At 35.4% G+C, this 27,708-nt stretch overlaps 1 protein-coding gene across 6 annotated transcripts in view; it reads left to right on the forward strand.

The window, feature by feature from the left end:
• Positions 1-27,708, forward strand: part of UBR3 (ubiquitin protein ligase E3 component n-recognin 3) — a 246,998-nt gene that overhangs the window by 128,852 nt on the left and 90,438 nt on the right. For 3 of the 6 annotated variants that reach the window (XM_057551190.1, XM_028166733.2, XM_007183256.2), the window contains exons 20-25: positions 1,549-1,690; positions 5,230-5,334; positions 6,413-6,586; positions 6,770-6,802; positions 8,412-8,872; positions 12,684-12,772. In XM_057551190.1, the coding sequence (XP_057407173.1) occupies positions 1,549-1,690; positions 5,230-5,334; positions 6,413-6,586; positions 6,770-6,802; positions 8,412-8,872; positions 12,684-12,772 (1,004 nt within the window). The remainder of the gene's footprint in view (positions 1-1,548; positions 1,691-5,229; positions 5,335-6,412; positions 6,587-6,769; positions 6,803-8,411; positions 8,873-12,683; positions 12,773-27,708) is intronic. The other 3 variants (XM_007183257.2, XM_057551191.1, XM_057551193.1) reach the window with 1 other exon arrangement.

Below are 27,708 nucleotides of genomic sequence, written 5' to 3' on the forward strand. Positions count from 1 at the left end.
GTTCCAAATGCAAGAATAATGGGACTCAAGCAGTTTGGTCCTGGCCATACCTCCTCGTATTGTTTTAGGTCAATACCACAGCTTAAGAAAACTTCAGAGACAAAGATTTCTAAGAAGGAATTTGCATAAAGAGGGTGAAATCTCAGTGGCTCTCAAAGGACACCTGGACTTTCTAGGCATACGATGATTTTAATCGCCCATCCTCCTACCCTTAACTGTGCTTGCGTTTTACCTTCTCCAGAGATGAATTCTCTAGCCAGAATTCTGTTGGGGTCGGGGAGAAGCAGTTTTCATCCAATCCTCATTTTAGCCTCCTATCTCCCCAACTCCAGTTATTGAAGAACCAGGTGTTTCCAGTTTCTGAGCCTTTTGAGGATTCTGCAGTGTAATTGGGGTTGATTCTCAGCTGTCCCCATTGCCTTCCTGTGATTCGGCTTTCTTAGGTTTACTAGAGTCAACATGTATCCATTTGCTTTCCGATTGACAAAATTTTGCATTTTTTTTTTTCGGATTTTCTTCACCCTGGTGCTTTTCATCCTTTAAGAAATACCATTACTATATTTTTATTGGAGTTTTGAGTGAAAGTAAAATTAAATATTTATGTTCATTCTGTCATTTTAACTTCAAGTGCTGAATGTATAACTCACTTGCATTCTCTGGATTACTGGGTGAGGTTGAGCCTTTAAAAAAAACTTATTAATTTCCCTTCATGATTCTTGGTATGAGATTGGTGTATGGATTATTCTTCGATGATTTTTCTGTTAGATTGTCTAAAGTTTATCAGTTCTAAAGTTTTACTTTTATATTTGGATTTTTAATCCACCTGCAGTTGAATTTTATATAGAGAGTGAAGTAGTGATTTATGTATTTTTTTTCCCCTACAGAAAACCAGCTCCAGGACTATTTATTGAACAATCCATCCTTTTCTCATTGATTTGTAATGCTAATTCTGTCATATACAATTGATCCTCATTATTTGCAAATTCTATTTTGCAAATTTGGCTACTTGGTAAAATTTATGTTTATGCCCGAAATCAGTACTCGGAGCAATTTCTTGGTTAGTCACAGATCTCGGTGGATATGCAGAGGGCGCCTAGGTTAAAGTGGAACAAAGCAAAACTCTACCCTCTTGTTCCAGCTCATACTGTAAACATGTGTCCTTTTCATGGTCAATTTAGTGCTATGTTTTTGCATTTTTGACCTTTGGTGATTTCACTGTTTAAAATGGTCCCCAAGTGTAGTGCCAAAGTGCTGTTTAGTGTTCCGGAGGGCAAGAAGGCTTTCATGTGCCTTACAGAGAAAATTTGTAGTCAGATAAGCTTTGTTCAGGCTGTTATAGTGCTGTTGGCTGTGAGTTCAATGGTAATGAATCACTAATATGATACATCCAGAAAAAGGTAGAGGAAGTTATGATCTGTACCTAAGGCTATTCCAAAAAGTGCTGAGGTAACATATATATAGTGTGTGATGAAGCTATGGAATCACCATTTAAATTACATTTTAATCTTGAGTCTATCATCTAATTTTAGCTTTGTTTTATTTTTACAGTTTAAAACAGAGTGGAAAATTCCCTGGAAATCCCTGGCCTCCCTATAAGAAAAGGACGCCACTCCATCCCAGCTATAAAGGTCTCATGAGACTTTTGCACTGTAAAACTTTACACATTGTGCTATTCACTCTGCTTTACAAGGTACAGTAGTAATTTGAATAGAAAGACTCAGATTAGAATTTATTGCCATAATTTTTAAATAAAAGTGCTAAAGGATAATATTTACATAAAAATACTGTTTATAAAGCAAAGTGTATTTATATGTTTAAGATGTGTGAGGATATTTCATAATCACATATATATGAATTGTATTCTTTATGTAATTTCAAATCTAAGTTGAAAATAATAAAGCTATACCATTTTTGGGGGGAAACTATTCATCTTATCAGTTTCAGATAGGAATTTTTTTTATGGTTTCTGTGCCACAAGAAGTGAAATATTATGTGAGTACAGGAAGAATGAAATGAACAGTAGGGACCAAACAACCACCAGAATCCACTAAAATGACAAAACTAACATGGCAGCCATAGGAGCCAGTGACCCTGTGTTTAGGCTTGTTCTCTTGGCTTTCTTCCTCTGATCAGGAATGTGACATGGAGGGATTTGAATGGGCTCCTATGTGACAACATTAAGGATTTTCTTTTGTTAAATACCTTAGAAACTCAAAAGGTGATGCTTTTACTTTTTGGTTACCTAGAATTTGTTTTATCCTTGGGTCTTCTCACACAGAACTGACTTACTTATTTGGCTAACATTAGTTGTGTACTCAAAAATTGTATACATAATGTCATGGAATATGTGTATATATATATAACAGGCATATTTATGTTCTAACCTGGATAAGAGATGAAAGACAAACTATACTCATGTTATATAGATAAAATAACTATAGACATTTATAAAGTAACTAGACACAATAAACATTATACAGTTAGATACAAAAAAAACTATTGTTTCTTCTTTCTAATTAGAATTTGAAAAATTAAAAATTAAATTAAATAAAAAAGTAAGCCTATTTGTTAGGCAAATTTACAATTACTACATATACATTACTTAAATTACTTAAGAAAATATACATTAAATTTAGTTAAGTAGACACTTTAGTTTTTTTCTTGTTTGCTGTGTAAACAAATATAGCTTTTAGATTTCTGTACCCCCTATTCTTTTTAACTCTACCCCATGACCAGTTTTTCGTTTTACTTGTAAAAATTACTCCTGTTAAAATTTTAGACATGCGCCTCAAAAAAACATCTTGAATGGTTTATTTTCATTAATTTCTAAGAGAATTATTCAGTAAAATGATTTAAAATGTTCTTTTTTTCATTAAGAAAGGTAGAATATTTTTTCTTACTAAGAAGATATTTGTGGTTTTGATTTTTTACAAATAGATATTTTTTGAATGTCTACTTAGTGCCAGATTTTGTTTCAAGTACTTTATATACACTTATATACATTACTTTGTTTAATTCTAGGAAACTTCCTTATGAGTGAAAGTTCTGTTGTTATTCTCATTTTTCAGATATGATTTTTAAGTTTTAGAGATTAAATAACTAGTTCAGATAGTGAAGCTAAGTACATATATTGGGTTGGGCAAAAAGTTTGTGTTTTTCTGTAACATCTTAGGGATAATAAATGTCAGTAATTCTTGATTTAAAAATTAAAGAAGCCTACTGCAAATGATTTGTGTCCTCTTTCAAGTTAAATTTTTTCAACCTTTTTATTTGCTTACTGTAAAAAGAATATTTCATGAAAAATAGAAAGGCAGTATTTAATTGTTGCAAGATTATTATGAACAAATTTTTAAAAATCTCAACTTTGTAATAGCTTTCATGACTTTTATGATAATAGAAGAACCTTTAATTGACATTGCATTGGCAGGTCAACTTTCTAAAAATCAGTGTCAGTAAACCATTTCATCTCCTGCCATGTTTAATATTAAAAAACTTTAATATAGAACATATTGATAAAAATCCCCAGAAACCATTTATTTTTTTTGTAGTACCTAATAAAGTTTTTTCTTTTCTTAGCCTTTAAGTTACTCATTTGAAGCTGTAAGATGTAATGCCATAGAATTTCAAGCCAAAATTTATTTGATTTTAGCCAGTAATGCTTTATTTATTAAGAGGAGGCAGAGTAGTAATGATAGGCAATCCTTGGGAGTTTGAAACTGTGTTCTAGTATTGCTTGTGCTAGCTGAGTGTGTGGCTGAGCCTTGGTTTCCTCCCTGTAAAGTACTGGATTAGAAAAAATGACCTTTGTTGCCTCCCAGCCTTCAGTCCCCTCTTACTGCTGTTCTTGCTCCTCCCACTATCCATACCACCTACCTACTATTTATTGAACACCAATCGCTAGATACTGTATGAAGCAAATTACAGATAGTAATCATGTAATCCTTGCAATAATTCTGGACTACTATTCCAGTTTTAAAGATGAGAAAACTTAAGGCCAGATGTTGCTCAAGGTCAAATAGCTAAGTACATACAGAATTTGTATAAAAAATCAGGGTTTTAAAAGGTTTTGAAAGTCTATTCTCCTCACCACTGTGCCACACAAAATATGAATGGAAAAGCCTTCTCAGTAGTCAGAATAAGCATTAAAAAGTCAGTGAACTGAAAGTCTTTATTTTTTAGTCACAATAGATTAGCTCCTAAGTGACTAAGTCCTTTCCAAGCTCCTTCTGCCGTTTGGGCAGTTTCTGCTAGGCTCAGCCTAGACCGGCCTCTTTTTTGTTCTCTTTAGTCTCATCTGCAGCTGACAATGCCACTCCCTGCAGAAGCTCTTCCTCTTACCCCTTCCATAGTTTGACCAGATGGCTTTTTTTTTTTTTAAATAATGAAGACAACATGATAGCTACCAGGCTGTTTTTTTCTTATGGTATTTTATGTGTCTTCTGGTTAATAGTTTGTTGCATCATATTGAATGAGTGATTGGTGTAGGTTAGCCCCAAAGTCCTGCATAAAATGTGTAAGGCTTGCATTGTGTATTCCATGTATAAGGTCAGATGTATCAGTATTTCCTTAGAGAAGCCTCTCTCCTAACCACTTGCATTCCTTTTTCCTTTCTCACTCATATAAACCACACATTGCGTACACATTTACACAACAGCACAAAACACTGAGGTTCAGAACTTTAATTTTAGAGACAGATTTTAAAAATATTAATGTTCCATAAACAATTATTTTGCTCCCAATTATATGCCAAGTACTATGCCAAACACATTTGCATGAATTATCCTATTTAACAAACTTATTTATCTGATATCTTTGTCATCAGGAGAAGAGTGTCAGCAACTTAGGATGTAAAATAGTCTTGTTAAATTACTTTATTAGATACTAGTATTTTTATAATAATGGTTTTAGTGGATTATTTAATGTCTTAACCTTTAGGAAATCAGTGAACTAATATTTCTGGATATTGCCTAAAATACTGTGTGATCTTGAGAGGGAACCTGTTTTACTGGTTTTAGTTTTGTCTTTTCACCAAGGTATAGCTTTACTTACGTATCTGATTATGAATTTTGTATATATATGTATATATATACATATGCATACATACACATATATATGTGTATATATATTTTATGTTACTTTCATCTATAACATTAAAATATTTTTTGATGTTTAAGTGAAATATGTTTTATGGAAAAAAGTAATTACAGGGCATTTTTTCCCTTTTTAAAGATTTTGATGGATCATCAAAATCTGTCAGAACATGTACTCTGCATGGTTTTATATCTGATTGAATTAGGACTTGAAAATTCAGCTGAAGAGGAATCAGATGAAGAGGTAAGTAGTTTCTTGTATTTTTAAATGTTAAAGTTATGACATGCCTTAATAAAAGGTTGTATGTCATCTTGAAAGGTATTTATGGATTCATCATACTCAGATGAAAATCTTCCTAAGAACTACTGGAAAAGGCCCTTTTTAATCTTCACATACATATGTTCTTTTAGAGGTTTCACTAATACATTAAACTCCATTTGTAGAATTATTGAATTTGAAATTCGTAATTCATAATATGTAGATCTAAGAAACGTGGTTAGTGCACTTTTGGTGTTATGCTAATAGCATTGATTACTGGTAAATAATTGTTATGTTAGGAATTCAGTCTAGAAATTCTACTAATTTGATTAGGGATTAATTTTGAATAGCAAATTGTTTCTGTAAAAGTTTTAAGTTAATGGAGTAAGTATTGTTATAAGGGAGAATGTTTACTTAAGAATGCAAGTTGTTTGTTAATCTGTTTCAGGATTTTATAAGTATCACTTCCATAAAAGTAATTGTCACTAATTGATTTTATAATTAATTGATATTTTCCTCATCCCCTCCCTCCAAAAAGACAGAATACAACACAACATAATAACAGCAAAAAAACAAACAAGAAAAAATCAGACAAGTAAAAAGACTAGACTGTACTTTATATTCTAAGTTGAGTCAACATATATTCTTTCATAGATATTAAAAGGTCATTACGATTCCTCTAAGACTTAAGTCAGACTTTTGGTTGATTTTTCAGACTTTCTTCTACAGTTAGTCCAAATTAGCATTATTTGACTGTATTATGAGTTATTCCTAATGGTTGATGAATAATATTCTGTACTAAGTATTTCCAAATTGAAAAATGTTTTTTTTTTCTGGAGAAGCTTAGCTGACTTCCATTGGACTTACCTATATTAGTACTGAGAAATTTGTTCTAAAATTTTGTGTTTGTATTTGGTTTTATTAGCACTTTGTGATTTGTGAATGAGACTATAAGGGATTCAGGAATATGACAGGCAATAGACTATTATTTGGGCTTGTTACATTTCCATTGTACCTTAGACCAGATTGGCAAGGTTTGATATTCATTATGTTTATGTTTTAGGCATCAGTAGGTGGACCAGAACGTTGTCATGACAGTTGGTTTCCTGGTAGTAACTTAGTATTGAACATGCGACACTTTATAAATTATGTTAGAGTGAGAGTTCCAGAGACTGCTCCGGAAGTGAAGAGAGACTCACCTGCAAGTACCAGCTCTGATAGCTTGGGTTCTTTACAAGTAAGTGTAAAAGAGAGAAAAAAAAGGAAAGACTTTGTTATGTTGGGTTGTGTCATTTAGATCATCCTATCATATCCAAAAGAAAAATAAATGTGGTTGTAGATAACTGTAAATTGTCTTTTATTTCCTCTGATATATCTAAGCAACTTTTGCCTCACCCATCTTTTTCCTTTAATCTGCCAGAGTTCACGTCGGCCTAAAGTTCTTCAAAGAGAGGTAGATGTATATAATATTTGCATTAACTAGCAATATGGCTTTAACTGGAAATGGGGACAAATGCTGAAGTATTTGTGTGTATATGTGTGTGTTTAATTAATATGGTTAGATTAAAAAAATGTTTAACGTGTGTGTGTGTGTTTTAAATGCAGTAATTTAGGCTTAATTTTAAAGAAAATTCATATTATTGAACTTAAAAAATAATACTGCATATTTAATAGTGGATTTTTCTTAGTAGTGTTAGTATTTTGGGCCAATTATAAGCGGCACATTTCAGTCTGTTTACGTTTAGCATTGTTACTAACATCTTAAAAATGAATGTTTCCTAAATCAAAATAAATTTAATCTTTAGTTGCTGGTGGCATGCCCATTCACAACTTTTTTTTTTTGCTCCTATGGCAGTTAGCTTTGATAAAATAAGCCCACAAAAATCTTAAACTCCATATATTGTGTATTTGGACTCATTTTGAAAATCAGCTCTCTCATTGCATGTAGCTTAATTAATTTATAGAAAGCAGAAATGAAAAATCTTGATATGACAGGGCAAGTAACTAAACTTAAATACCTCTAATTCCTACAATATAGATTTTTGCAAGTGAAGAACATTGAATCAGACATTTCTTGTTGAAGAGTCCATTTGTAGGAACTTTCTTTGTCTTTGACAATATGTTTTTGCTGTGAACACCATAAAGAATTTTGATTAAAATATTGGAATCTATAAGCGGCAGCCTTTGCCTCTAATGCTGGTAGAGAGTACGTTGAAAAACAGCTTGGCTGTTAAAAAAAAATAATGTATGTTATAATTTAGCTCATAAAAAGCTCAACTGATTGAAGCATCCTTTCTATGCTTGCTTAAAAAAAATTAATGAAATCCATTAAACTAACTTCTATCTTAATTAAAAGATGATTTCTAAGAGCCCTAATGCAGTTTGACTGCTTTAGCAAAAAAGGCTAGTTTGAAGATAAATTATTGAGAAAAATGGTTTTAAAAAATCTGTTCAAATAACAAATTATAGTGATATTTAAATATGAAAGAGATTAGTTTGATTTTTCATCTTTATATTTCATTTCAGTAACTTAAAGCATTTGTGTTAGAATTAATTTTCAAACTTTTGAAGTTCCTTAAAAATGAAATTAATTAGCAGTTCAGATTCATTAACTTGGAAAAAAATTAATTTATAATTTTCTTAAGTGGAAGATATCGTGGTCTTCTAGAAGTTGGTAAAGAGTATAGTATTCTTGATGAATGTTGGATAGAATAGCTTTTATTCCTTTAATCTGATGAAGGACTTTGTTTATGATTCCTCTTTAATATGGCTGTAGAAACTACTCAAGCTTTGTCTATTTTCCCTAGTAGGTAGGCCCAGGAGGTTGTAAAAGAGGTGTTACTGTGGATAATTGCCTTTCTCCTTGATGTTTCCAGGTTGAGTGGGACTAAGTATATTTGAGAGAAGTGAAGAGACAGATTTACTTAAAGAGCAAATCTATTAAATAAATCTTTGGATGAAACTTTGAACATTCCCTTTTGAAAATGTAGTACTAATATGGTTTTAAACTTGACACTGAATAACTTCTCTTGATTTTTCTTTCTTTCTCTTTTGAATGGTAGAATTCTGGTACAGCTCAAGTTTTCAGCTTAGTAGCAGAGCGTAGAAAGAAGTTTCAGGAGATCATCAATCGCAGTAGCAGTGAAGCAAATCAGGTGGTTCGTCCTAAAACTTCAAATAAATGGTCTGCACCTGGTTCAGCTCCACAGTTAACTACAGCCATTTTGGAAATTAAAGAAAGCATATTGTCTTTGTTAATTAAACTTCACCACAAACTCTCAGGAAAACAAAACTCCTACTATCCTCCCTGGCTTGATGACATAGAAATTTTAATCCAACCGGAAATACCTAAATATAGTCATGGAGATGGTATAACTGCAGTAGAAAGAATTTTACTAAAAGCTGCATTGCAAAGCAGAATGAACAAACGCATCATTGAAGAGATATGTAGAAAAGTGACCCCTCCTGTACCACCCAAAAAGATCACTGCTGCAGAGAAGAAAACACTGGACAAAGAAGAAAGGTAGTTTTTATTTTTAATGCTTTAAACTAATGTATGGTACAGTTGAAGATTTTATATTACCACCCCCCATCCCCACTTTTGGCCATCTGAGGCTAATCACCTGGATGTTTATCAGCTGATTAGTTGGTAAGATAAATGGAATCAAAGATAGTCAGTGCTTGTGCGTTTAGCATGCTTGAGTTGGTTGAGTTATCATTTACATTTAGAATACACATGGTGACAGCCATATGTATTCTAAATGTAAATGTACATGTATGTATTTAAAGGTGAGCTGTAGAGTGCGTAGCTCATTGTTTTAATTAAAGAAACATACTGAAACTTATAAGTTTATTATAAGTTTATGAAGGAGTAGTATAGGAGACCAAACATATTCTATCAGTGCTATTATTATTTAAACATTTTTGGAGGTCTCATATGTCTTTGAGCATCTACGGCACATTTTTGTTTGTTTCCATTTCTTCCTTGATGACGAATTTTTGTCCTTTGAGGATGGGTTTAATTTTTAAAACCTTTTTATTTTGAAGAAATCTCAAACTTACAGAAATGTTTCAAGGATAATACAGTGAACTTCCTGGATCATTTCAGAGTAAGTTGCTTTACCCTGGAATACTTTAGTGCGTGTTTTTTAGGAATAAGGTCGTTTTCTTACCTAATCAGAATACACCTTTCAAAATAAGGGAATCAACATTTTATTTAGTACGATAAAAATCCTTAGATCCCAAGTTTTGACAGTTGTCCCAGTAACGTGTCTCAGAGCAAAAAGATCCAGTCCAGAATCACTCATTGCATTTTGTTGTCATGTTTCTTTGGTCTCCTTCAGCATGGAATAGTTTCCTCAGTTTTTCCTTTATTTTCTTGACCTTGGCACTTTTGAAGATTATAGAGCAATAGACACTGTAGAATGTCCCTCAATTTGGGCTTGTCTCCTTTCCCATTATGTTTGGATTCAGGTGATGCACCTTTGAGAGGAATATCAAGGAAGTGTTGCTGGGGAGTTGCCTGGTGGCCTAGTGGTTAGTATTCTGGGCTTTCACTGCCATGGCCTGGGTTCAATCCCTGGTTGGGGAACTAAGATCCTGCAAGTTGCGCGGCCTGGCCCAAAAAAAAAAGGAAGTGTTGCTGTTTTCTTTTGACTGCATCCCATCAGGTGTCACATGATTTTAATTTGTTTCATTACTGGTGATTAACTTTGATCACTTGATTATGAGGGTGTCTGTTAGACTTCTTCACTGTCAAGTTACCCTTAGTAACTTTCCTCTCTTTTTTCCCCCCTTTGTAATTAATATGTAATTTGTGGGGAGATACTTTGAGATGCTGCAATATCCTGATCTCCATCAACTTTCAGTTTATTCATTTATTTACTTATATCAGTTTGGAGTTATGGATTCCTATTTTATTTTATGGGTTATAATTTCTTCCTCATTAATCATTTTGATGCTCAAATTGTTCTAGATTAGACCAGTGGGAGTCCCTTCAAGCTGGTTTCTGTGTTCTTTGGATTTCTCCCCACCATTCTTTGAGCATTTTCAGTTATTTTCTGGGCCAAGAAGATAGCCCAGGTTCATCTTGTGTTTGGTATTAGCCATTTCTCCAAAGAGTCCTGGTTCCTTTTAGTAAAGAATCTTATTTAGAAACCACAGTCCACGTGCTCATTCTAATGAGCTCATTCACAGACCCTGCTAGTGGGCAAAATGTGTGTGTATGGGGGGGGATAAAGGGAGGGGAGAGAGAGTTATTAAAAACTATGACTGTGTGTTCAACCTGATAATCCCAATTCTAATCCAACACCATAGGATTTATTCTTCTTTTCCTTCTTTTCATAATTGTAATGCTCTCCTCCCATAGTGAGAAACCTGGCCCCTATAATCCTTAATATGTATTAATTTTTGATTAATTCCCTTGTGTATAACCAATTTCTTGTAACTTTCCCCCACACGAATGCCCTCCTGTGCCAGGCTGTTGGGTCTTGACACCCTGTCCTAGGCCACTGTGCCACCTTCCATGTTCAGGAAGGAAAGAGAGCGCAGGAGTGGTTTTTAATTTTTTGAAATGGCTAATGTCATTGGGAGTCCAGTTTGATGAGTAAGGTGAGTGATCAACCTGGATAATAATATATTGGCTTAAAATATAAAATATAATATAAAAAATAAGAGTTGTATTTATAAATTAGGTAATAAAGTGAGTTTTCTTAAGTGGGGCCTAAATTACATTTAAAGTAAATGTTAGAAAAGGAGTGTTAAAAATCTCTTGAACTTTATTGGCAAAATTATGTAACTTTTCATGGTAAGCTGGACCACAGTACTTGATTTTATAGACGTTTGTGATTATCTCCACTAAATGGATCGGAGTGGATGTGTGAATAATCTAAAAATTACCATCAGCATTCCATTCTTCTAAATTCTATATTCTGTATCCTTTAATCATTTCAGACTAATAGCAGAATTCTTTCATGTTTCCCATAGAAATTACTTCATAGAATCTCAGTTTAATAAAATTCTTTTGCAGTATATAGATATAATAAATGGTCACTAAAAGAAACTGCTATAGTATACTCCATCCATTATGTTTTTAATGTCCTTTGTATCATGGGATATGATAAATCCCTTTTTGAGTTTAGTTCAAGTAAAAAGTTTGTCTCTCCCAATGAGTTAATATATAACTTACAACGTTTTTCTTCTTCCTCTCCCTCCTCTCTTGTTTTGAATTACTATATTAACCTTACCTTGCTGGGGTAGAATTTTATGCTTATTAGTATTTCTAGCATCTTTAAATGTAGGGAAGCCTATCTCCTGTCTTTATTAGTTTACTTTTATTTTCTTATACTTATGTTATAGTCATTTTTTGTCTTTTTCAACTAGCCTCAAATTAAAATGCTCTTTGGAAGTAGATAAGGGATAATTAATAAATAGAATAAAGTGAATTAATCCAAAGGAATATTTATGCTTAGATTTGGAATATAGTTTTATCTTTATCTTATATTTGAGACTCTTTCATATTCTTTTACTTCAAACAAAATAAACCAAACTTGGAATATTTCCTAGTAGAAACTGGAAAACTTCCTGGCTTTTTGCTATTTCTCTTTTAGGAAGAGACCTGTTCTTAAGGTAACAGTAAATCTGACTATTCTTTTTTTAAAAAATTAATAAATTAATTTTTGCTGCATCGGGTCTTAGTTTCGGCACATGGGATCTTTTGTTGCGGTGTGCGGGCTTCTCTCTAGTTGTGGCGTGTGGGTTCCAGAACGCGCGGGCTCAGTTGCCTGGCAGCATGTGGGATCTTAGTTCCCCAACCAGGGATCGAACCCGTGTCCCCTGCACTGGAAGGGGGATTCTTAACCACTGGACCACCAGGGAAGTCCCCTAAATCTGACTATTCTTAACTTTTAGATTCTGTTCATAGCTTAACATAATAGTTTCTTCTAGCAATGAGTTTGCTATTATTTGTACCTGGGGTTAAATTGTGGATTCCTAGCTAAAACTCTTCTTGCTCTTGCTATGAACTGACATATATTTAGGAAATTGTGTTGTTGGACATCCAAATTTTCTATCTACTTTAATTATTATTTCACATTTTAAAGTAAATTGTGGCTTTTATTTTTACCTATTTAAGCCCAGTGATTTTCAAACTATTTTAAAGCAGCAGAATCCTTTTAAGGACAGTAAAATTTTACCTGAAATTTAATACATAGTACAGAAAATTGGTTGTTCTTAACTGTGTGCCGGGGGCCTTTCATACATTATATACTCCTGAAAGATAGTAGGTATGTCTTAAGCACGTCTGGTACTTATCACTTTATTTCTGTTTAATCTAGGCGACAAAAGGCCAGAGAGAGGCAGCAGAAATTGCTTGCAGAATTTGCTTCACGACAGAAAAGCTTCATGGAAACTGCAATGGATGTTGGTAAGTCAAAATTTATCAGTTTAGAACTCACATACTTACAGTTATTACCTTAGGGATTATCTAGTCCAATCATCCACCAGTTTTTAACATTACAGACAGATGATTTCTGGTCTTTATTTAAACAATAGAGTGATGGAAGATCAGACCTTTATTATAGACAGTCCATTCTGTTGTTGAGTAGCTACAGTTGTTAGAAAGTTCTTCCTGATGGTAGTAATACAGTATTCTCCTGCTGCTTTCTTCTGTTAAACTGTCCTTTAGATTTGTGAGGTTCATCAATATGAATTTAGTTATTCTGATTTTTTCCTGTGAAATTATTCTGAGATCCTTAAAATACTTTTCAGATACTTTCAGTGTCTCTTCCTGCTGCCCACCCCTTCACTATTTCTTAAAATCAGGTGCACTTCTCACTTCCATTAGGATTAGCATTAGCATTTGTACAATGAGAGAGGATGCCATTTTCCTGTGTGATGGTAGATTGCTATGAGTAATCTTTTACAAACATAGGAGAAATAGATTAAATCTCAATTAATCTCAGTCTTCAGTTAACCAGGATACTCCCTTCCCTGACTATTACTTGCATTTCATTGATTTCTCTCTTTCTTTTAACTTTTAGACAAAAATGCTGAAAGAAAATACACTGAAGTTGTGCCTTTAGTTAAAATATATACACATATGTGCATTCAGACATGCAAATACAGTCTCATGCACATAAGCACATGTAACTAAAGTTATATATATATATTAACTAATGTTCAATATATAACTAATGTTCAGAAGAGGTGTGAAGAGGAGGGTCAGTCCAGATTTAGCATAATGTGTTCTAAACCATCAACAGTAGAGTTTATGTTCAGGACATAACTTTCATGTAAAGTATACTAAATTCTGTTTATTGGATTAACTTGCTATCAGTTGACTTTCTTATAAGAAATATGAAGATTTAGTTCATTGACACTGCTTTCACTTTTTCCATTGTGTTTTCTTTTCCTTCTTTCCAAAAATTAATAATTATATATAATTTTTGGTTTTCACAGATTAAAGATAATTGTAGTAAGTGTTACAATTAAGTGTTCTATTAAGTGTTCTATCTGTAGCCAGTTTCTTCATATCTCTTCATATAAAATGAACTAATAAGCACCCCTATTTTTCATTTTTCTTTTCCTTATCTCTACCTTCTACATTTTATTAGTTACTTCTTTTCTTTTAAATTAAGGTTGCCAACATTTTGTTTTGCAGTTGCAGTCAAGTCTTCCATCCAAAGGTTTATTCTAAACGTTGAAAAACAGTTAAGATAACTTTTTGAATGTTGTTGAATACAGGGCTAAAAGATAACCTAGTATTCATTCACTTTTTTTGAGTCCAGTGGCCTGACTCCTAGCGTACTTTAAGGAGATTGTGTTTAGTATATAGCCTCTTTTCTCACAGTCTTGCAATTGCTAAAACCATACCATCCTTTATTCATTTCTGTTTGGGCCATTACTTTGTTATATTGTCTTTTGTTTCTCCTGAAGTTTCCAACTGCCTTTTTTTCAAACTAATATGCCTTTATGATATCCCTATTATTCTGCCCACTCAATCATACTGTCCTTTGCATGGAATTCTATCCCAGTCTGGTCCATTTGCTCTGTAGGCATGCTCTGCAGCCATTACCTTAGGATTTTCCTCTTATCATGTTGATCTGGGGTTTCCTGCATCTTATGTCTTTTGGGGAGTCTTGTTTATTGGAGTGCAGCCTCAAGTGTATTCCCAATAATGCTTGTGCTGGAAGCTAAACTTTCTGATTCTTTATATTTCCAGATGGAACTCTGGTTTGCTCTCATGCTTGATTGTTAATTTGGATGAACATAAAATTCCCCGTTGATACACATTTTCTGTTACAACTGTTAAAGCAATACTCCCTTGTCTTTTGCCATTAATTTGATAAGAAGTATGGTGGTAGTTTGATTCTTATTCATTTGTGGGTGAGCATTTTTTTCCCTTTCCTGTGACACTTTTATAATTGTTTGATCTTTAGAGATCTGAAGTTTTATGATATGTATCTAGGTGGATCTTTTTTCATTCTCCTTAGTACTTAACGGACCTTTTCGGTCTGAAGATTCATGTATCAGAAGCTCTGAGAAAAATTTTTCCTATGATTTTCTTGATAACTAATATAGCCATCTTCCAAGATGACCCTCGATCCATACCTCCTAGTATTTATGCCCTGTGTAGTCTTCTCTGACATTGTGCCAGAATTGGTATACATGATCACTGGGATATGGCAGAAGTGATGGTATGTCATTTCTGAGATTAGGTTATGAAAGATACTATGGCTTCTCTCTTGATGGCTTTTCTTGCTCTTGGATTACTCATTCTGGGGAAAGCCAACTGCCATGTTGTGAGCAGCCCTATGGAAAGGCCTGTGTGGTTAGGGACTGAGGCCTCTGGCCAACAGTCATGTGACTGAACTTGGATGTGAAAGTGCCAGCCCCATTCAAGTTTTCAGATGAATACTGCCCAGCTGTTACTTTGATAGCGATCTCATGAGAGATGCTGAGCCAGAACCATCAGCTAAGCTGCTCCCAGACTCCTGACCCTCAGAAACTGTGTGAGATAATAAATTTTTTTTTTTAATTAATTAATTTATTTATTTATGGCTGTGTTAGGTCTTCATTTCTGTGCGAGGGCTTTCTCTAGTTGTGGCAAGCGGGGGCCACTCTTCATTGCGGTGCGCGGGCCTCTCACTATCGCGGCCTCTCTTGTTGCGGAGCACAGGCTCCAGACGCGCAGGCTCAGCAATTGCGGCTCACGGGCCCAGCTGCTCCGTGGCATGTGGGATCTTCCCAGACCAGGGCTCGAACCCGTGTTCCCTGCATTGGCAGGCAGACTCTCAACCACTGCGCCACCAGGGAAGCCCATAAATGTTGTTTTAAGCCACTGAATTTTGTGGTAATTTGTGAAACAGCAATAGGAAACTATTATAATACTTTTCTCCTTATATTTTCTTTATTCTCTTTTGGTGGGACTCTCACTACTTGGATATTGGATCTCCTGGATTGATCTTTTAATCTTTTATGTCTTTTTTTTTAATACATCTTTATTGGAGTATAACTGCTTTGCAATGTTGTGTTAGTTTCTGCTGTACAGCAAAGTGAATCAGCTATATGCATACATATATCCCCATATCTCCTCCCTCTTGCGCCTCCCTCCCACCCTCCTATCCCACCCCTCTAGGTGGACACAAAGCCCTGAGCTGATCTCCCTGTGCTATGCAGTAGCTTCCTACTAGCTATCTATTTTACATTTGGTAGTGTAGATATGTCAATGCTACTCTCTCACTACGTCCCAGCCTCCCCTTCCCCCTGTGTTCTCAAGTCCATTCTCAACGTCTGCATCTTTATTCCTGCCCTACCACTAGGTTCATCAGTTATGTCTTTTTTATATCATGTATTCTTTTTGCTTTACGTGCCTAGAGGTTTCTTCTCTTCAATATCTTGGTCTTACTTTGTCTATAGAATTTTTTCTCAAATCTTTCTGAATGTCTCTCTCTCTCTTTCTCAATTATCCTTTATCCTTCTGAATTGCTTAGAAATTTAAGTTAGTCTTTCATGTTGTTAGTTTTCCTTATTTGCCTGATAATCCTTGACTCTCCTGGAAAGGTGGTCTGGGTAGTTAATTTGGGTTTACCCTGCTGAGGTCTAAGTAGGTTTGATTCTAGTAATTCTCTTTAGCCTGAGTATGGATGAGGCGTGTCGACTGTCAGACTTAGATTTTGGTGGGAGGACTGCAGACTACTCTGTTTGGGCCCCCAGATGTTAACACTCAATTAGAAACTCCAGTGCTCTCCAAGTGACTTGTTCAGTTCCTCTGGAGAAAAATAGTCTTTTTTTCCTCCGTGAGGTAAATGTCAAATTATCTGAGTGCTCTGTCAGTCAAAGTTGGGGAGGGAATTGGGGTGCTGAGTAGTGAAGTTCTGTATATGGACTTTTGATTAATTACTCTGTTTTCAGAGTCGCTTAATACTTATGACTCCTATCCTCTGCCTCACCGACTGATTCTGAGCCCAGAGTTGACATTCTTCTAATGGACAGATCAATTCTTCCTTTCTGTAACTTTCTCATAATACATAAGTGGTTGCAGCTTTTATGACTTTCTTTCATTGTCAGCATGTCTCCATCTTCTCCAATCTTTTCGAAATTTTATTGACATTTCTTATTTGTTGATTGGTGAAACTCTCTTCCACAACTCCATCCTTTTTCTATATTCTTGTGGAAATATTTCTTTATGTATTTCTCTACTTTTATTTCAGTGGTTTTTTAGAAGGAATGGAGAAAAAAGCCTGTGCTGAGTCTGCAGTCTTGATTAGATACTTACTAATATTTGTTATTATAATATATAAAGTTAAAATTTGTTATTACAAAAACATTAAATTTTTATTATAGAAACTTAGAAAACACATATAATCAAAAATAAGAAAATAATATTATATTTTTACTATCAGATTTCCTAACTTAGGCTGTATCCTTACAAATCTTTTTCTGAGTATATATGTATATAAATGCTTTTTTTTTTTAAACCAAAATGAGTTAATTTCACACATGCTGTTTATTCTTATGAAAAATTTCAAACATACAGAAAAGCTAAAGGAATAGTATTATAAATTCCCATGTACCACTATAACCCTCCCCTAGTTAACATTTTTCTTTATTTGTTCTTTTCCTCTCTTTCTGTCTGTCTCTACTAAATGAAGTAAGTTATAGACATCATGACACTTTACTCCTAAATACTTCAACATACGTGTCCTAGGATTGAGAATATTCTCCTACTCAAGCACAATACATCATATGTAAGAAAATTACTTTTTCTTTCAAAGTAAATAGCTTCAAATACCAACCTGGATTTAAACAATGAAATCATTGAATTAAGTTTAAAAAATTTAAAATTGTTTACAGATCATTTTGTCCTTCGGTAATTCTACTAAGGGTATGTAGTCAAAAGCTCTGTGTTCTGAAGTCACTTGAGAGCAGTCTTTTGGGGGGAGGTAGTGTAACCAGTTTGATGTACAGTTTGGTTTGTTTGTTTGTTTGTTGGCAACCTTAGGAACTAAGAAAAAAAGCTTAGTTAATACTGCTTTTAGAAATTGTTTTTATCTGTTGCCTCCCACTCCCAAGTGAGACAGAACAAAAACAGTTTTCTAAGGAATTGATTAAGCAAAGTATCCAGAGGATGTTAGGTAGTACTGTCTTGAATAGGAGAATGGCCACCGCATTCCCTGGGGAGACTGGAGGGAAGAGGGAAAGAGTGGATGGAGATAGAGGTAAGTTCCATTAGGGGCAGGGGAAGTGGGAAGTTCAGGTGATCACTCAGTTGCTTCAGTTTTCAGGGCTAAGTAAAACATGAGTTCTGCTGAGTGAAAAGAATGCCACCTGAGGTTTGGAATAGTTGCTAATGAGAGTGGGAGATGTTGCTCACCCAGGCTAAGTATAAAAATTGATAAGCAATGCTTAGGAACCAGTTATGTTCACAATCATATATTTGAATGTCATTAGTCTGCAAAGTTATTGACTCGCTGTCCTAAATCTTACTACTTTTTGGAAGGTTTGATCTTTTTTGGCAGTAGCCAGGGCACAGGAACAACAATTGAGGGATCAGGCAGACATGATTGCTAGCAAACAGAGGCAATTCACAGAAGCCATCAGGATAATGGGCTCCGCTCTCTCCTAGTCCCGGTTCTTGCATGCTGCAGTGGTGACAGGTGAGGTAATATAGATTCATGAGCATTTGGTTTATTTATGTTGCTTATGGCCATGCCAGTGGGATTCTGGACCATTCAGATTTGCATATTCCTTTTATTTATATCTCACTCCCTTCCCAAAGAGATCTGTTTGACCCCTAGAACCTGTTTGAGATCCCATTTTCATACAATGCCCAAGATAAAAATTACAGAGTTGTATGTCTCACTGCCTCTGATTACTCTGCTTATTTACATCTGATATTATGTATTATAATATTATTAACACATGAAGCAGGGCCCACACCTGAGGTACTATTTAGCAGTAATACAGACACAATTTAATCTCAGTCCAGTCCTCTGCTTTATTTGTCAGATACCTTTTGTCCTCTTGCCTTATTTCCCATCTGTGTTGTAAATGTAAGCATTCTGTAGTTGCTTCTTTCTTATTTTGCCTTTATCTTTGTGTATGAGGGATGTTCTCCCAAGATTTCTAGTCTAGTAACATGTAGAGTATTTCGAATTTATAACATACAGTACTTTACAAGTCCTCTAATCAAATATTGTACATCATTAGGTAAAAATTTAAGGACAAATGCTTTTCTCTCTGAATGCAACAGATTTCTACTCTGTGATTAGTACTCTTATATGTTGATAATGCCTTTTTGTAGTTATCAAATTTTCTATATGAAAAGACTCCCTCTGCAATTCCTTCTGTCTTTGTCTCCTGATTACTATACCCCATTATTTGTTTTTACTAGCCATCTAGGTATAGAAGTCAGGATGTTAGACCTTGATTCATTAAGGCTTATCAGATAGATATGACTGAAATCCAACATAATTGTTTCAAGTGAGAGTTTAGATGCTTAATATAGAGTAAATTTATTTTGGAAATTATTTTCTTATCTTAAACATACTACATTTAATCGTGGAAGTTATATGGTACAGAAAAACATAAAGAAGGATGAATTTTATCCCTAATCCCACCATCCAGAAGACACGTACATTACAGATGATACTGCATAGTACAATTTGGTTTCATGTCTTCTTGCTCAACATTTTAGTGTAAACATATCCCTATATTATTATTAAAACTCCTGGTAACTATGATTTTTAAAGGCTTTACTTCGTTGGAGAGGTAGCAGGTAGTGGTTATCATCATGGACTCTGGAGCCTTACTGCCAAGTTCATATTGCAGCCACTCCATTGCCTGGAGTAATTTACTGAACTTCTCTCTACATTGGTTTCCACATAGTTAAAAAGGGATTATTATACTGCCTACCACATAGGGTTGTTGTGAAGATTGAATGTATTAGTACATTTAAAACACTTAAGACAGAGTGCTTCGCACATAATAAGTGTTTATAAGCGTTGGCTATTACTGTTATTACTTTTATTCTATAATTTACTTAATCATCCCATCATAATTGGACTTTAGTTTTAAAATGTTTTAAATTATTATAAGCATTGTATATACAAAACCTTGTCTGTATTTTGGGTCTGGGTCTAAGTATGAATTTTGGGGGATGATGATGATGATGATATATATTTTTGTATGTTAACTGTGTAACCAGAACTATGCTAAACACATTCTGTATATTGACTTATTTGTCCTGATAGACCCATGAGATCGATGGTAGTATTCCAGTAAAGATGCCTAAATTTAGGTTAAGAAATTTGTCTGAGGTTATACGGTAGTAAATGGTGGAGTCTGGGCTGTTAATCAACAAGCTTTGCCTGCTCTTTACTATTTCTTCATATTTGAAGCAAATTGAGCAGTTAAGTCCCTCCCCTCCCCTACTCCCCCAAGTTGGTAGCCCGGAGATAGAAAGGGACAGTTATGAGAATAGTTGCAAAATAAGAATTAATAGACTGATGATTGATTGATTGATTGAGGCACAAGGTACAAGATAGAAGGGATATTCAATGTGTTTGGAAAGTTTTATTTATTTATTTTTAAACCAGAATGAAAAGAATACTTCTTTTCCAGTAGCTGAAACAAAAATCCTTGGTGTGACACTATGAGTCTAGCCTAGTTATAAGGTCAGCCCCACTCCAGTCATATGAATCAGAAGTGGGTGGTGATGGTATGATTCTCTAAGCAAAAATTGAGTCCTGCTGTTAGCAGATGGAACAGTAAATACTAGATAGATAGAAATAGTAACTGTCCACAGTACCCATCCTTTAAGATTTCATTTGGAAAGTGGGGTAGTCCAAGCAGGAGCTGGCATAGATCAGGATTTGGTTGACCTCTTATTGTTGTTAGTTGTGGAGGGAGCTGTTTATTTTGCTATTTAATAATACAGTTTAATTTGAGGTTTATCCTTTTATTTTTTAATAATTTACATAAGAAAGGGGGTTGGGGATATATATATATATTGAGACATAAAAATAATTACATCCCCAGTGTCCCCTTCTTAGGTAAATCATAACATACTATGTATAATTCTTCTACCTTGCTTTTTTCACTTAACATTGTATCCTGGAGAACCCATCATGCAGTGTATAGAGATGTTCTTTATTCTTTTTTCTACCTGTATAGTAGATTCCCCTCAATACCACCACCCCCCCATAGTTTATTCAAATGGTCTTCTATTATTAGACCTTTGGGTAATTTCCAGTCTTTTGTTATACAAGTTGTACTGCAGTGAATATCTTTGTGCATGTATCTTTTTGTATTTTGATAATATATCTGTAAGATAGATTTCTAGATGTGGGATTGCTGGGTCAAAGGGTAAACACATGTGTAATTTTGCTAGATATTGCCAAGTTACCCTTACGGGGTTGTACCATTTTGCATTCCCATCAACAGTGTGTCAGAGTATCAATTTCCCTACATACTTGTCATTAGAATATGTTGTCAAACTTTTGTATTTTTGCTAATCTGGTAGGTGAAAAGAAGTGGTATCTGGTCTAATTTTAATTAGCATTTCTCTTATTATGAAAAAGGATGCTGTTTATATCTTTAACTGCTTCTTATTCCCTGACACATCTTTTTGCTGCTTTAGGGTTTGATTCTATCATAAATTAGCCTCTTTTATATTCTTACATTTCCTTGGAATCAGGCACAGCTGTAGACTTGCTCTGTTTTAGGTAGGACCGATCTACTTGTGACATTGGAATGCATATAGTGCATTAGTCCTATGTATCTATGGCTGTTGCATCTATGTTATTATTTTATAAATTATTGTAAATTTTGCTGTGTTAACTTGTGAAATTCTTATTCTCTCAACTAAATAGAAACTAATTGAATTTCTTTTCACTTAAATTAGAAAGCAGATCTCGTGGATAGAATACTTTTTATGTTGGTCGCTCTGATTGTAAATTTGTTCACTTTTGAGGGATGGTGCTGCATCTGTCATTTCAAGTCAGTCATCTGTGCTGTGGTATATTTCAAAAAAAAAAATACAGCCCATATATGTAAGTTATGTTTTGGTTATTTGTTCCATAAATAAGACCCACTGATACCAATCCAAGACATTAAAAAAAAATATGCTTAACATATCATACAAAACTGTATGAAAGCAAAGCTTATCATCTCTTCCTACCTTCCCATTTAAATCTCACCCCTCCGGGATAAACCATTATAAACAGGCTTTCTTGTTTCACATGAATACATTTTGTTTCTATTTGTTTTTCCTGAAATAAAATTTTACTGTATATAATGCTGTACAGTTTGCTTCCTTTTTTTTTTTCCTTTTGGCCTGCGCAGTGCGGCATGTGGGATCTTAGTTCTCCGACCAGAGATCGAACCCGTGCCCCCTGCATTGGAAGCACGGAGCCTTAACCACTGGACTGCCAGGGAAGTCCCATGCTTCCTTTTTTAAAAAAATTGAAATATAGTTAGTGTACAATATTATGTTAGTTTCAGGTGTACTACATAGTAATTTGATATTTGCATAAATTATGACATGATCATTTTAAGTCTAGTAACCATTTGCCCCCATACAAAGTTACTACAGTATTATTGACCAGATTCCTTATGCTATATATAACATCCCACTGCCTTATTTATTTTATAACTGAAGGTTTGTGCCTCTTAATCCCCTTCAGCTATTTTATCTCCCACTCCCCACTCCCCTTCCCTCTGGAAACCACCCATTTGTTCTCTGTATCTATGATTCTGTTTTCATTTTGTTTTGTTTTTTTGTTTTTTATTTATTTATTTATTTATTTTTTAATGCTATTCTTGTCTGCTTACATTCTTTTTATGTATGTATGTATGTATGTATGTATGTATGTATGTATGTATGGCTGTGTTGGGTCTTCGTTTCTGTGCGAGGGCTTTCTCCAGTTGCGGCAAGCGGGGGCCACTCTTCATCGCGGTGCGGGGGCCACTTTTCATCGCGGTGTGCGGGCCTCTCACCATCGCGGCCTCTCGTTGCCGAGCACAGGCTCCAAACGCGCAGGCTCAGCAACTGTGGCTCACGGGCCGAGCCGCTCCGCGGCACGTGGGATCCTCCCAGACCAGGGCTCGAACCCGCGTCCCCTGCATTGGCAGGCAGACTCTCAACCACTGCGCCACCAGGGAAGCCCTGTTTTGTTTTTTTACATTCCACTTATGAGATCATACAGTTATTTGTCTTTCTCTGACTTACTTCACTTAACACAGTACCTTCTAGATCCATCCATATTGTTGCATATGTCAAGATTTCATTTTTTTATGGCCGAGTATTATTCTGTGTGTGTGTGTGTGTGTGTGTGTGTGTGTGTGTGTGTGTGTGTATGTATATCACATCTTCTTTATCCATTTCATCTGTCAGTGGACACTTAGATTGCTTCTGTATCTTGGCTATTATAAATGCTGCTGTGAACATTGGGGTACAGCTTCCTTTTTAAAAAACTTAACAATGTATCATGAATATCCCTGCAAATTAGTATCTGTAGATCTCTTTTAATCCCAGATATCATTATGCACACATGTGCTTGCATATGTATGCAATGTTATATACACAGGATTAATATAAATATTTTTAATCCATATTATTTTTTTCTTCTTCCATGACCCATGATTACAGCTTGGTTTGTGTATTCTTGTGCTTTTCTCTGTATTTATATAATTATATACAAACATACTACAATTAGATGTTCATATCAGGTTTCCCCTCCTTCTTCCCTCTCCCCCTTTCTTTCTTCCTTGATTTTGATCATTGTTTGCTTTACCAAATGGGATCACTTTTTGCTGCTCTCTACCTCAGTAATACCTCCAGGTGTTCTCTAGTAGTTCTGATTCAGTAGTACTCAACTTTGCACATTAGAATCATTGTATCCCCCGTAAAATAATATCTGTGCCTGGGATCCACTATAGACTAGTTAAAGAAGAGTCTCTGGGAGTGGGGCTCAGTCATAGGAACCTTTTGAAAGTTCCCAGCTGATTCTTATGTGCAGCCAGAGTTGAGAACCACTGCTCTAATTTGTTTCTTTTCCTTCCATTCCTTTATTTGAGGGGATGGAGGGAAAGCTCATAATAGCCCATAATGAAGTACTTTACTCAGCCACCTCTCTATTATTGGATATTCACTTTGTTTTCAGTTTGTTTTTTATTTTGCTATAACTAACAGTGCTGTGGTAAACAGTCAACATAAGTTTCTGAAATTGGTATTTCACTTTATATATCTACTCTTTGGTAGCCACTAGATGGAGATAAGTGTTTATATAGTTTTAATACCTATTAACTAATAATTTTAAAGAACCAGTTACAGTGATGTAAATCTGACATTAACTCAGGTTTTTTTCCATGTATTGTCAATTAAAGATACAAAAAGTTCTTTCTCCCGAAATTTTTTCATTTAGGAATTAAACACTTTCATATAAAGCTAAACTTAGTTTTACCATATGATCCAGCCATCATGTTCTGAGGTATTTACCCAACTGGTATAAAAACTTATATCTACATGGAAATCTACGTATGAATGTTTATAGCAGCTTTATTCATAATTGCTCAGAACTGGAAATAGTGAAGATGTCCTTCAATAGGTGAAGGGATAAACAAACTCTGGTACATCCATACTATAGAATACTGTTCAACAATAAAAGGGACTGCTGTATCAAGCTGTGCAAAGATGTAGGTGAATCGTAAATGCGTATGCTTACTGAAAGAAGCCTGTCTGAAAAGGCTACATACTGTATGTTTCCAGTTACGTGACATTTTGGAAAAGGCAAGACTATAGAGCCAGTAAGCAAACAGTGGTTGCCAGAGTTTGGGAGTGGTAATGGGCTAAATAGGTGAAGCATAGGGGATTTTTTAGAGCAGTGAAATTATTCTGTATGATACTGTAAAGTTAGGTACATAACACTATGCTTTTGTCAAAACCCATAGAACTTTGTAACAGAGTGAATCTTAAGTATGCAAATTAAAAAGTCATTTAGGAGGTTGGAGGTCTCAGGATGGAATACAGAATGTATCAAGAGAATCTAACTGTATATTACAAATGTATGAAACAACTTCACTGAAGGGGATGGGAGAAAAGGTACTTAACTTGGAAATGAGTGGAATTGCTTAAGACTGAAGGCAAAAGGAACTGCACATAAGCATTGTACTGTAGTTGATAAAGTTTCTGCCATGGTGAATGGGTTAACTGTTCTGAAACCACTGTACATGTATACTGAAATGGAGCACTTACGTACAGGCGTACCTCATTTTATTGTGCTTTGCTTTACTGCACTTTGTAGATACTGTGTTTTTTACAGATTGAAGGTTTGTGGCAACCCTGCTTTGAGCAAGTCTATTGGTGCCATTTTTCCAACAGCATTTGCTCACTCCGTGTCTCTGTGTCACATTTTGGTAATTCTCACAATATTTCAGACTTTTTCACTATTATAATATTTGTTATGGTAATCTGTGATCAGTGATCTTTGATGTTACTATTGTAATTGTTTTGGGGTGCCACGAATTCACCCATATAAGATGGTGATCTGAATCAGTAAATGTTTTGTGTGTTCTAACTGCTCCACTGACTAGCTATTCCCCTGTCTGTCTTCCTTTCCTTGAGCCTTCCTGTTCCCTGAGGCACAACAATATTGAAATTAGGCCGATTAATAATCCTACAGTGGACTCTAAGTGTTCAAGTGAAAGGATGAACTGCACGTCTCTCATTTATAATCAAAAGCTAGAAATGATTAAGCTTAGTGAGGAAGGCATGTCGAAAGCCGAGATAAGCCTCTTGTGCCAAACAGTTAGCCAGGTTGTGAATGCAAAGGAAAAGTTCTTGAAGGAAATTAAAAGTGCTACTGCAGTGAACACACGAATGATAAGAAAGCAAAACAGCCTCATTGCTGATATGGAGAAAGTTTCAGTGGTCTGGATATAAGATCAAACCAGCCACAACATTCCCTTAAGCCAAAGCCTGAGCCAGAGCAAGGCCTTAAGTCTTTTTAATTCTGTGAAAGCTGAGAGAGGTGAGGAAGCTGCAGAAGAAAAGTTTGAAGCTAGCAGAGGTTGGTTCATGAGGTTTAAGAAAAGAAGCCATCTCTGTAACACAAAAGTGCAGGGCGAAGCAGCAAGTGCTGATGTAGAAGCTGCAACAAATTAATCAGAGGATCTAGCTAAAATGATTAATGAAGGTGGCTACACTAAACAACAGAGTTTCAATGTAGGTGAAATAGCCTCATATTGGAAGAAGATGCCATCCAGGATTTTCATAGCTAGAGAGAAGTCAGTGCCTAGCTTCATAGCTTCAAAGGACAAGCTGACTCTTTTGTTAGAGGCTAATGCAGCTGGTGACTTTAAGTTGAAGCCGATGCTCATTTACCATTCCAAAAATCCTAGGGCCCTTAAGAGCCATTCTAAGTCTAATCTATAGATGGAACAACAAAGTCTGAATGACAGCACATCTGTTGACAACATGGCTTACTGACTATTTTAAGTCCATTGTTGATACCTACTGCTCAGAAAAAAAAGATTCCTTTCAAAATATTACTGCTCACTGACAATGCACCTGGTCACCCAAGAGCTCTGATGAAGATGAATGAGATCATGTTGTTTTTCACGCCTGCACTATTTATTCTGCAGCCCATGGATCAAGGAGTAATTTCGACTTTCAAGTCTTATTATTTAAGAAATACGTTTCTTTTTTTCTTTTTAAAAAAATATATATTTTATTTATTTATGTGGTTGTGCCGGGTCTTAGTTGCAGCAGGCAGGCTCCTTAGTTGCGGCTCGCCAGCTTCTTTAGTTAATTGTGCCACGCATGTGGGATCTAGTTCCCTGATCAGGGATCGAACCCGGGCCCCCTGCATTGGGAGCACAGAGTCTTAACTGTTGTGCAACCAGGGAAGTCCCAAGAAATACATTTCACAAGGCCATAGGTACCATAGATAGTGATTCCTCTGATGGAGCTGGGCAAAGTAAATTGAAAACTTCTGTAAAGGATTCAGATGCCATTTAGAACATTCATGATTCATGGGAAGAGGTCAAATATCAACATACATAGGAGTTTGGAATAGGTTCATTCCAGCCCTCATGGATGACTTTGAGGGGTTCAAGACTACAGTGGAGGAAGTAACTACAATGTGGTGGAAATAGCAAGAGAACTAGAATTAGAAGTGGAGTCTGAGGATGTGACTGAGTTGCTGCAATCTCACGATAAAACTTTAACAGATGAGGAGTTGCTTCTTACGAATGAGCAAAGAAGGTGCTTTCTTTTTTTTTTTTTTTTTTTTTAATTTTTATTTATTATTTATTTATTATGTTTATTTTTGGCTGTGTTGGGTCTTCGTTTTTGTGTGAGGGCTTTCTCCAGTTGCGGCGAGTGGGGGCCACTCTTCATCGCGGTGCGCGGGCCTGTCACTATCGCGGCCTCTCTTGTTGCGGAGCAGAGGCTCCAGACGCTCAGGCTCAGTAGTTGTGGCTCACGGGCCCAGTTGCTCCGCGGCATGTGGGATCTTCCCAGACCAGGGCTCGAACCCGTGTCCCCTGCATTGGCAGGCAGATTCTCAACCACTGCGCCACCAGGGAAGCCCAGAAGGTGCTTTCTTGATGTGGAATCTACTCCTGGTGAAGATGCTGTGAAGATTGTTGAAATGGCAACAAAGGATTTAGAATATTACATACACTTAGTTGATAAAGCAGTGGCAGGGTTTGAGAGGATTGACTCCAATTATGAAAGAAGTTCTACTCTGGGTAAAATACTATCAAACAGTATTGCGTGCTACAGAGAAATCATTCATGAAAGGACGAGTCAATCAATATGACGGACTTCACTGGTGTCTTATTTTAAGAAACGGC

The sequence above is a fragment of the Balaenoptera acutorostrata genome, chromosome 8 (genome assembly GCF_949987535.1).
Source record: "Balaenoptera acutorostrata chromosome 8, mBalAcu1.1, whole genome shotgun sequence".
NCBI classification, from domain to species: domain Eukaryota; kingdom Metazoa; phylum Chordata; class Mammalia; order Artiodactyla; family Balaenopteridae; genus Balaenoptera; species Balaenoptera acutorostrata.